The sequence below is a fragment of the Helicoverpa armigera genome, chromosome 1 (assembly GCF_030705265.1).
Source record: "Helicoverpa armigera isolate CAAS_96S chromosome 1, ASM3070526v1, whole genome shotgun sequence".
Lineage (NCBI taxonomy): Eukaryota > Metazoa > Arthropoda > Insecta > Lepidoptera > Noctuidae > Helicoverpa > Helicoverpa armigera.
Window position 1 is genome coordinate 14,509,228 of NC_087120.1, and position 12,086 is coordinate 14,521,313.

The following is a 12,086-nucleotide window of genomic DNA, read 5'->3' on the forward strand; positions in this document are numbered from 1 at the left end:
ATCCTTCGTTTCGAGTTCGCAGGTTTTTATGCTTTACTTTACGACACTCGTAGCGTAGTTTTGGGTATAATTCATGTGAGAAAATAAGACGTTTTTAATATGCATACAATTATGAATACAGTCTTTCATTTCTTGAATACAGTTCACACATTTTTGACAGACCCCGGAATATATTCCTAATAAATATAGCTAGGAGAACACATAATTCATGCCTACCATTAGCATACTTGATAATTTGCTACAAAATCATTGAAATTACGTACAAAATCACATATTCATTATGTTAATAACGCGATAATATAAAGGTCAATGTCATGTTAGTTTATCTAAGCATGTGTTATTAATGAGTCTTTATTGCAAGAGTATTCAAGTCTTGCTTCGTCGAATTGCATATTGTGATCAACTTCATCATCATCAGCTTAGCCGTAGGATGTCCACTGTTGAACGTTGACCTCTGCCATCGATTTTCGAATGTAACGGATGGAAGTATAGTCGTTAATCAACAAACAAGATGAACTAATTGTTTGCGCAGCTCATGCTAGGTTATAAATCGATAGCAAGTTCACGTAGACACGTTTTCACAATAGTTCTAAGGCGTATTTACTTAATCCAACGCCAATAGTAAGTTCGCAGTAGGTACGTCTATTATACTAAAAGCCAGGCGTAACAAGATATTTTTACGTGTAATTTAATATGGTAGATTGGTATAATTTTCTTTCTTAGCTTTCTTTTGCTATTCGGTTTCTTATGGTACTACAATATTTTAGGAATAAAGAGTTCTTTGGAACCACTATTACGATTACAAAAAATCTTTTATCCCCTAGCATTGTGTTGATACTCATTGATATTATCGTAGAAACTTTGTCCTCGTGAACTATATTAGCTTCGTAAGAACAATTTTTGTTCCAATAATACAGAGAAATAATTTTTGTTTCCTTGTTTGTAAAAGGCTCCAAAATGTAAAGGCTCCGAAACTGCAAAACTATTGAACGGATTTGAAAAATTACTTCATTGTTGGAAAACTAATTACCTACACTCTTCCCAAGTAACATAGGCTATATTTTATTACGGTACGTACGGGTAGTAGTTCTCACGGGACGCGAGTGAAACCGATGGATAAGGGCTAGTATTTTATAATGGACACAATTTAAGTACATAAAATATTTCATTATGATTCTGAGTTACCAAGCACATTTTTTCCACAAAAATGCATTCAAAGGTGCTACTACCTACGAACTTCTTTATGAGATATAGTTACAATGAAACAACTTTTTAATTTATTCAATTATGTAGTTTAGTGACTCAACCCGCGACCACGGAATCTGCTGTGTATGCGAACCGTCATCAACATAAAAATAAATGTTATTATTTTTTTATTTAATTGTTATTGTTATTAATTTAATATAATAAATGTTATTTAGAAGCTGCGATAATTAATGTTAAGTCATCGCGAAAACCTGAGATAATACTGTTAAAATTTCACAATAAGATAGCGCCAAATACTGACTCGTAGATTTTAAATTTAGGCACGTTCTGACGCATATGTATACTTGAAATGGTGAATTTGCTTGTAGAAAAATTTGCTTAGTCATGAAGTCACGGCTCACGTGGGCGCAGCTCATGCTAGGTTATAAATCGATAGCAAGTTCACGTAGACACGTTTTCACAATAGTTCTAAGTTCGCAGTAGGTACGTCTATTATACTAAAAGCCAGGCGTAACCAGATATTTTTACGTGTAATTTAATATGGCAGGTTGATATAATTTTCTTTCTTAGCTTTCTTTTGCTATTCAGTTTCTGTATTACAATATTTTAGAGATAAAAGTTCTTCGGAACTGGTATTACGGTTAGAAAAAATCTTTCAGTGTTAGATAGCTTATTTATTGAGGCAGATGTTAGGCTACTTTTTATCCAGGTGCGCGAAATAATTCCCACGGGACACGGGTGAATCAGTTGGCGGAATCTAGTCTATAATAATTTATCAAGTAAACGATAAAGAACCCTGAAACAATATGAATATTGCAGTTTTTATAGTAAATTATTGAAGGAGTTTGAAAGCCTTAATTGCTACGACAGTAATTATCCTACAAATAGCTTTCAACGTAGGGTAAAGACAGGTACATATTTAAGTTAATAATTCAGGTCACGTGGCATTAATTGCAGGCTTTCATTTTAATTTTATTGACTTACAAGCCACTTTTATTTAGTAGGTATCTTTTTCAATTTCGCATTATCGTAATTAGGTACTATCACTACATAGTATGAAACAAAGTCGCATTTTCTGTCCCTACGTCCCTTTGTAGGTATGCTTAAATCTTCAAAACTACGGAACCGATTTTCATGAGGTTTTTTTCAATAGATAGAGTGATAAGAGGAATGTTTATATGTATAATAACATACATTAAATAATGGTTAAATACTGTTATCCCGTGCGAAACCGGGGCGGGTTGCTAGTTAATATTAAAAATTCGAAATGAATCTTGTGCCTATTACGGCGCTTTTTTTGGAACCTATTTAAACGAAAGTCTAGCCTAAGAAACAACATAATAAGCTACCTTATATCCGGGTGCGAAAGTAGTTCCCTCTGACACGGATGAAACAGTATACTTCATATAGTACTAGCTTAAGCCCGCGGCTTCGCCCGCGTAGAGTTCGGTTATATCGCGTTTCCAAGAGAATTCTTCAAAATTCCGGGATAAAAACTTTCCTTTGTTCTTTCTCAAGGTCAACTCTATCTCTGTACCAAATTTTATCAAAACCAGTTCAGTGGTTTAGACGTGAAAGCGTAACAGACAGACAGACAGAGCTACTTTCGCGTTAATAATAATATTAGTAGGGATTTCATAAGTACACGTTGTTACCAAGAGTTAATTGATAGCTTCCTTTGTTTATTCGAGACACAAGCGCTTCTCTGTGGGTCATTGAGATAACACATCAGTTAAGAGGACGAATTGGAATTTTTGGCGCCAAGGATGTCAATTTTTCTCAGTAAATACAAAACGGATCAAAATACAACTTGGTTACCTGAAAGTTCATGATATAAGCCTTATTTTGTTAGTTGTAGAAACATGATTAGGTAACTTTTATAACAGAGAAAAATATATCAAACATACCTCTTTTTAAAAAGAGATTCACATATTATGGGCAAACGGGACCGATTTAAGCCTCTTAACTTTTTTAGTAGTTGAGTATATACATACTCTTTAAAATGGTAGTAGGAATTTTTATTAAATTATCATTTCTAAATATTAAAATTACAAAACCATTTTGTCGCTTACGACTTTTAGTTATAAGCTAGCGCGCGTATTGTTATCCTCGCCCCGCTCAGACGCTCCGACCCCTTTTGGCGCCTTAGATGCGCGTGCCGGTTATGGAATTATTGTTGACCACTTCCTCGCCTTAACGCCTTATCACCAAAACATAAGATAAGGCACATTTGTTAGAGATACCATTCAGGGACCACACAATGGGTTGTGAACCAATTTCCTTTGCGAATGTCACTCAATAAACAAAAGAATTCTGATATATAATAACATTTTTTTTCTCAATAAACAAAAAAATGTTATTATAAACATAATTAGTGTAGGTAGTTATCTGTATACGAAATTAAGATCCAGAGTATTTTGAAAATCGATTTGCAGGCATACATTTCTTTATTTACAACTGAAGGCAGATCCAAGGAAATTACCAATTATTTACCTAGAACATTTACAACTAAAGTGGCTTTCTGCAAGGAAAAGAACTATCAAAATCATTTCTGTGAATCCATAGATAAAATTACAATTATAAGTAAATAAAAATGCATTCCTATATCCCTTGTTCACGCCATCACTGACTGAATCGATTGAGCTGAAAATTAAACGACTGGTAGCTTAGACCCGGGAGAAAGACATAGTTCTGTTCTGTTACAGCCTTTTTATCGTCCCACTGCTGGGCACAGGCCTCCTCTCACACGGAGAAGGATTGAGCATTAATCACCACGCTTGCTCAATGTGAGTTGGTGATTTAGACTTTATAGTCCAGGTTTCCTCGAGATGTTTCACTTCACCTTTTTATCAGCCATTGGTGTCCAAGAAACCTATACTTAAAAAGTACATACAAACTTAGAGAAGTTGCATTGGTACTTGCGTGAACTGGAATCATACCCACACCCTCATACTCGAGAGGTTGGTTCTTTGCCCACTAGGCCACCACGACATAGAATAAAATAGAGAATAGGGATAGGATTTATTTCGGGCCGCAGGTGAAACCGCGGGCGGAAGCTAGTAAAAATTATAGGTATATACTACACCTTATAATCGTATTTTATCTTTTAGATTAAAAACCTGTCCCGGTTTAGGATGTCATGGTCGGTTAAAACTAACCATGACTTTCATATATTGAATTTTTATCACAAATCACTTTGACAGAATTTTTGTCAAGTCATCCAGTATATTATTGTATTATTTATCTGTATATAAATAGAAATGAATCACTATATATATGTGCTGCAAAATTCAGAAACGAAGATTTACGTTTAGTTACCTATGTATATGAAACTTAGAAGTAATATGGATGGAATCCTGGATACAACAATTTTAATACAGGTTTTTTCTAATATTCGTCGTCTTAAGGTTACCTCGGAAATGCAATTTTGCACAAAATTATATTATTTCGTGTCCAGTAAGATAACGCAAAGCACATACTGTATCTTCCTATCGTAAAGTTACTTCTTACACTTACGAGGCTTTTTCTCATATCTGATTGGTCTAACAGTGGATTTCTTCAACCTAAACCTGAAATTTGACAAAACGGAAGTACAATTAATGTATTATTTCTATGTACCTAGTAAGCAAATCAACTGATCAATACGTTATAGAAATGTACCAAAACTAAATAAATAAACAAATAATAATTACACTGGTAGTCAGAAAAACAGACATAGCACAAATCACTCGCAGTTTTAAAGGATTCAAAACCTCACGATCTAACAATAGTTTTTTGAAACTTAATTAGTGTTACATCAATTAATTTAAGTATTAATGTTTATTTATCATAAAATATACGAGTTAAATAGTAAAGCCTTAGCAGCATACGCAGGTACGATACGTACCACTTACTTCAGAAACTTATTTCGTGTCCTATTGTGTAAAGTAGGTAATTTACTATAAACGTGAGTTCGACTTGTCACGACGCCATGACAGTCTCTTTAGTAAATTTTACTTTTTAACATAAATAAGTAGACGCGTCCGAAATCGCGTATCAGAGCGTAAAATCTATTGTAAAAAATAAATATCTATATACTTCGTGTAGTAACGTAAAAAGTGGTCAACATTTCAAAATGAGGGTCTCGCAAATCTTTTTACTGTAACCCAACAGTGTTAAGCAGGTTAAGCATTGCCATCCAACGTGGCAATGCTGCCAGCCTTTTGAATACGCACACACTGGGCAGCGATGCAGCATATTTTAATTTAATTGTAGACGGTCACTTTGTACCTATACTTAATAATATATGAAAGTCTTTGAAACTAAGTTGATACCGATGATATCGTTACAATTTATTTTCCAATTAATGCAACAATCAAAATAATGTTAACAGCATATTGCTCAACATATGTTTCGGATCTTTCAAATTTTCGTTAATTATTTTTAAATACGGGAAATTGTTGCGTTAGGTTACAAATACAATGAACCTTCCATCCGTGTTTGTAATTGTATTTTCGCAAAATACTTCTAACTATGTATGTAATTAGACATACATAGAGACCAACCTAGCGATATGCTGCGCACGTCACTTCATTTTCAAACACTAGCTTGTTTAACACGTGCGCAAAAAGTCCTCATGTCAAAAAAATGCTAAGCTTGTACATATATGTATAGGTAACTCTCTTCTCTGCTAGTATTTAAATATTTAGCACAACAAAAAGTTCCCTCTCAGACTTGCAGACATCCGAAAATAATTCGAGGAAAAATTTTGGGGCTGCGCAGCCAGTTGTCCCTCATTGACTATTTAGAAATATTCTTTGTGACAATATTTAGCACGTGTATGAATGGCCCAGTATCGTAACAGACGATCGCGAACGCGTGTTTTGAATAACAAAACATCAGTCGGTTCAATCGAGGTGAAAATTCAAGCGTTTCGCGATAATCGATCAAATTCACTTAACGCAACAGTTGTTTACCGTCGTGTGTGCCTTGTGGCACTTTGTGCCGATGTGGACTATGCTGACACATTGGATAAACACCACAAAACTGTAACTAAATTAAGGCCACATATTCTTACTTGTACGTCACCTTTTGAACGGTCAATTTCATCGACAATCGATTACGTTATCGGACGGTTAAGCGACAACTTTTTTAATAACTTCTTGAAACTTACTTCATGTATTTTGGTAGTAAGTCGTTTCAAGGTATGATGCCTACATAAAATGTTAACCTTCGTTCGACTATTCACGAGCTCTTTTCATTAATCGGACGTTTATCTTGTTGGTGAAAATGGGCTGTGACTGTGACCTAAAACTTGAGATACGTTTACAATCACTGTCTGCCGCTACTATTTGGCTTACCTTAACACTGTCTTTGAATGAAGATAATCCCTTTTACTCTATATATAATAAAGGTTGTTTAACATATTCTTAATAAATATTCATGGGCTTGTGTCAGACATAATCTGAGCAATGTCAACCAAAACTGAAGCCAAGTACACTATATGCTTCCATTTAAATTTTAAATGTACACACATCTGCGTGAATGCGAGTTAATATATTCGTCTGGGTACCTATGTACATACATATAAATAGGTACTTGTGTATGTATGTTTTCACCGTCTTCAGTGGGTACATATGTGAGCGTTTCATTCACTAATACAATAAAATAGAATCTACATACAATTTAAGGTTCAAAAGGCGTTACATTCTAATGCCAATGAACGCATTTGATAATATGTAACAATTATTCACACAATCATTCATTATGCTACAAACGTAATTATTCATTATGCTACCTTTAATGTAAATATGTATTTCATAACAATATTGACTTGTTTTCATTTCTTCGATGTAGGCTCAATAGTCGCTATTATTCGCAACAAGGTAAATGTTATTAATTGATGTACGTTAATTATACAAATTGTAGTTACCTTTTTTATGAACAGAATTTAAATATGTGGAATTCGTTGCAGCTACCTAAAAAATACGAGTTTCATATATTAATCATTATTACGTTACGGATTTATTATCTAATGATTATTTAAGCAATACAAGTAGCTTCGCAAATTGTACGCAAAAATAGGAATAAAGTTATAATAAATGACTAAAATATATATAATATTCGATAATATAATAATACGAAAATATAAAATTAAGGACCTATAGAAAAAAATTGGCAACAAAAGAAAGCCGTTGTCGAAGCTTTGTTCGTTGTTCAGACGCATGACATTTCACCTTCTCGCGACGAGACTGCACACGAGGTGCCAGTTTTATCCATTATCACAGGTCGGTGATGGCTGCAAACGATTTGCGATAAACGTCGATATGAACAAGCCGAGACAGCTCGCATTATCAGTCGCGGCTAAACTGCTGTCAAAGCAACACGCATTTCTCGAGCTTCAAACCAAGTAAGTTTAATTCTCAATAAATTCGTCTTAAGTCAACATTATTTATTATAATGTGCTCGCAATAACTCATTAATTAATTGGACTTACAACGCGGTTGTGAGATAAGTGTTTTTATTTTATTATCGTCGCGTTAACAAAAATAAATTCGCGCTGTCATCTCTGTAGTTTTTTTTACAGTATTAATATTGTTTTCGTAATATGATGTAACTTTTTATGAAGTAGATTAAGCTATCGATGTACTTGCAGATAATTTGTATTTGTTTTGAATTTAAAACGAAAAGTCATCGCGCGAAACATAATTATCACAAAATAGTGACCGTAGATAAATTGTATAAAATGGAAATTGATGTAACTGTGTTATAACTCGTGAACGATAACAGGACGGCCGATAACATTATTTTAAAATAATACGCGGTTTGATTTTTATGGGTTTTTTCATACACATAAATAAAGCGAATAGAAATTCCCAGTCATAAAAACGTGTAGTGCGAACCGTTAGTAGCATTTGTAAAATACCACGAAACAGGTAAATTAAAAATCCATAGTAAGAGCTATTTGTATATTCATTGGCTAAAGATAATTGTCATAATGACTGGTGTTTTATAAAGACAGTGAGTAATCTCACCGTGCGCTCAGTTCGGCCCACGCCGCCTCACAACCTTGATCTTCTTAAACTCGTATAATATTTGTGTTACAAGCGTGACTCGAGATTATTTCCTCACACGTTGTCCGATGCTGCATTATCTGCAAAATTCTTGAAATACCACATTATTTAATAAAAATTACTAGCTTCCTTTAGCAGTTTCGAAGGAAGTTTTCTCGCATCTTAAGAAAAAGTAACCTGTTAGTTATTCTGATGTAATGCACAATACATAGGTACTTCTAAATCCGTTCAGTTGTTTTCTCGGGAAAAAGTCACAAACACGAACTTACACAGTATAATAGGATATCTTTCGCTAAATGCATGGTGACATGTAGGTAGTTTTAAAAAAATACAAAAAATATAACTGCTATTCTTTAACTCTTTCTCATATTTCTGCCATTCTCAGATCCTACAGTTTATTGTTAAACTTGTTTCAGCGAACTGTACTCACCGTTAGTAACAAATTTAAACAATAGCTGATGTTCAGCAATAATTTGTCTTACCTGATGCTTGACGATCGGCAATTGTTTCTCCTATCATTGATAATGCGCACGAAACCGTTAAATATTATTTTATGGTTCATTGTAAAAGAAGACCTCATTATAAATACTATCTGTTATCCTTTACAAATCACAGTATAAACATGTATTAACTCCGTGAACAAACAAATTCATGTTTAATTTACTACAGCAACATATGCGTAGGGCCAATTTCACTGACACCCGATTACGTAAGCGTTTTTTTTTACTACATAGCCAGGATTTTCGTTAAAACTACCTACTTCTTGTTCAATCTTATTTTAGGAATCATTCGTTATAAGAAATAAAAATACCTTCGTTTTTTAATTTAAAATAAGCAGCAGGTTTCCTGCATCGGATTCTTGGTAAAAATGGCCCAAAATATATCAGAATTCACTTGAAATATTGTCTGAGTTCAAAGGCAAAAACGAATCTAATTTTCCTTATCTAAGTATATAAAGCGCCTACTTCACGACAATTTGACTACGTAACATTAAACATTTTAAATGCCTATTACTAATATGTGTTACATTTTCCTCCAAATATTTATATTAAACGTTCAATATTATAGTTTATGTTATTATTACTTCACCATCGTAACACCGTCATTGTAGCCTACAATGACTTTCAGCATGAAATTGTATTACAATAGGTATACTCGTAGGGCACGTTAAACTGTAGGCCAAGGCTGTCATTTGGACATCTTCGGCAGTCGTTACGGGCAGTCAGTTCAGAAGCCAGTAAGTCTGAAAACAGTCTAACCAAGGGTATTGGGTTGCCCCGGTAAGTGGGTCGAGGAGGTCGCATAGGCAGTTGCTCGTTGGAAAATACTGGTACTCAGCTGCATACAGTTAGACTGGAAGTCGACCCCAAAATAGTTGTGAAAAGACTACGCAGATGATTACATTTGTCCAATATATTGATGGTACCTAATATAAAAATACCATACTTACCTTACTTACTTAAAGGTCTATCTAACGGATAAAACGTTTCATATGGATCAAGATTGAACCAACCGCTCTTAATTCAATTTGGGACAAAAAACTACACATTACATTATGTGATAAAAAACAAATCATACAATGATTTACGACTTCTATTACGAATAGTGTAATTAAGAATATCAATTAGCCAACACTGTTTACGTAAGTAAATATTTTGATTATATATAAGTAGGTAATAATGTTGTTTATTTTGTTCGCAGGCATTGAAGAGGACCCTTTATCTCTGTTAGCTGTCGGCGATAATACAGCAAAATGGTTAATGTAAGTTATATTTTGGTATAATATTATTTACAGCTTCCTCAAATAATTCTGCTTCATGATAAACTTCATGATAAACTACTTTTTATCCACGTGCGGGAGGTAGTACCCGCCACACGCGGGTGTAACCCCAATGAACATTTAGTAGTACACAAACAAGTCCTAACCCGTATCTGTCTATATGTCTGTTCGGGATAAACTCAAAAACTGTTGCACGGATTTTCACGCGATTTCTACCAATTTCAGAAAAAGAACGTAACGAAGATTTCGCAGCTGTATAATAGCTAAAAATAAATAAATTAGGTATACTAAACCACTACCTAATGAATGAATAAGTACTTAATCAAATATAGCATAGCAAAATTCGTCATTTGTCACTTTAGTGAGCAATACTAAAAAAGGCTGAGCGCAAAATGGAAAATGATATTTTGCACACATCGTTATGAATGTCGCTAGGAAATAGGTATAAATGGTTAAAATAAACATAAACTAGATGGTTCTGGTATTATAGACTGTACCTACTTCAATCTATAAATAGAAAGACTATTAGGTAGATGAATTGATGTTTTAGATACAAAGTTAATTAGTTAGTTAAGTAATACACGATCGTACTTAAATAGTATAAAAGCATTTTTTAAGTAAGAGCTATAATTATACAAATAAGATCACACATCGACGGTATCTTGCAAAATAATCTCAATCAATTAATTAAATTAGTCAAAATATTTAGTTAGGTACCTTATAACAATAAGTAAATTCCTGCCACATAAGCATATCTACTTTTTTTTATAAGTTTGCATAGATTTTATCACAATTACACACGGCTCGAATATTAAATCAAAACCGGAGATTTACTTTATCACCGTCATTCACTGACATCGGCGCCTGAGCTGTTACGCGTTAAATCAACCAACTAAACAAATAATTATCTTGTCCAAGGTCCACTTAGTGCTCCATTCAAAGCAAACTTGAAATCGAAAGGATTATACTCACTAACAGATTTTTTACTTTATTATCTACTATGTTTTTTTATTAGTTCAGCGATGTTTAAAGGTTCTTCAAACCTACGGTAGGTAATTGTAGTTGCATAAACATAAACATGCATACCTTATATTATGTATGATAAGTCTCAGAAACATTACATTTAAGTAACTTCAAATCTACTATTATACCCATAACATTTTGTATAAAATTTGTTCTTCAAACCATACAGACATACATGTATTTTTGGGGAGTTTGTTACGTCACTTCTTCCCAGCAAAACACGGGAAGTGGTGAAGGGTGGGCGTTTTAGGGACTGCCTTTTGTAAATTTCTACGTTCTAAAGTGCTGTCTTACAGCCTCTTAGTGGTGGTTTATGATAATGGTACCTACTTATAACATTTGATAGGTAATAACTATAAGGAAATAATTAAGTATGTCATCGTTAAACCGTAGTTTGCCTTGTCTAAGACACGACTTAGGAGTGACCTTCAGGCATCGAAGTTTTTGTCCTTTGGAATTATTTAATGAATGGGCTACATATTACAAATACAAGCTTTAATAGAATACTTAATTAATTAAGTGACAAGAGAAAGTTCTTAAAGTTCTTTAAGTTTCGTCTGCGTTATCAAATTCTAAAGTTTATAGAGAGTTTCATTACTTATCAATTATTGTTGATCACAGAGCTAAAAAATAAAGAGACATTGTTTATGGGTGCATGCAACAGCCTTGAGTAGAATTTTCACATTAAACAAAAATAAATTATTATTTTATCGAAGTAACTATCTACCCCACGCTTGAACTTCAATCAATAGGTATCCAATAGGTAGTTCTAAATCGCACAGGTATCATCATCATATCACCACAGATTACTTAATGGTTACTACTATGTAAAAATAGGCTGAAAGAATTAAGGCCTCTCCGTAGGTACATTTCGGCAATCCAATTTTACTTTTCATGTTTACCATGATAAGAAAATATCACTATCATATCGGTTTCTTTTTCGATTATGATTAAACTGTCTGTCTACAATTCGTGTGGTATCAGTATATCGTGTAGTATCTTATCAATTTCTTATATCGAGAAAA

At 33.6% G+C, this 12,086-nt stretch overlaps 1 protein-coding gene across 2 annotated transcripts in view; it reads left to right on the plus strand.

Annotated features, from left to right (window-relative positions):
- The window catches only part of LOC110373856 (proton-coupled amino acid transporter-like protein pathetic), a 43,322-nt gene that overhangs the window by 25,239 nt on the left and 5,997 nt on the right, over positions 1-12,086 (plus strand). The window contains exons 1-2 of one of the 2 annotated variants that reach the window (XM_021331270.3): positions 7,496-7,594; positions 9,960-10,020. In XM_021331270.3, coding sequence (XP_021186945.1) covers positions 10,012-10,020 — 9 coding nt within the window. In that variant the 5' untranslated portion in view covers positions 7,496-7,594; positions 9,960-10,011. Of the gene's footprint in view, positions 1-7,495; positions 7,595-9,959; positions 10,021-12,086 lie in introns of those variants that run through there. The other variant, XM_021331269.3, reaches the window with a different exon arrangement.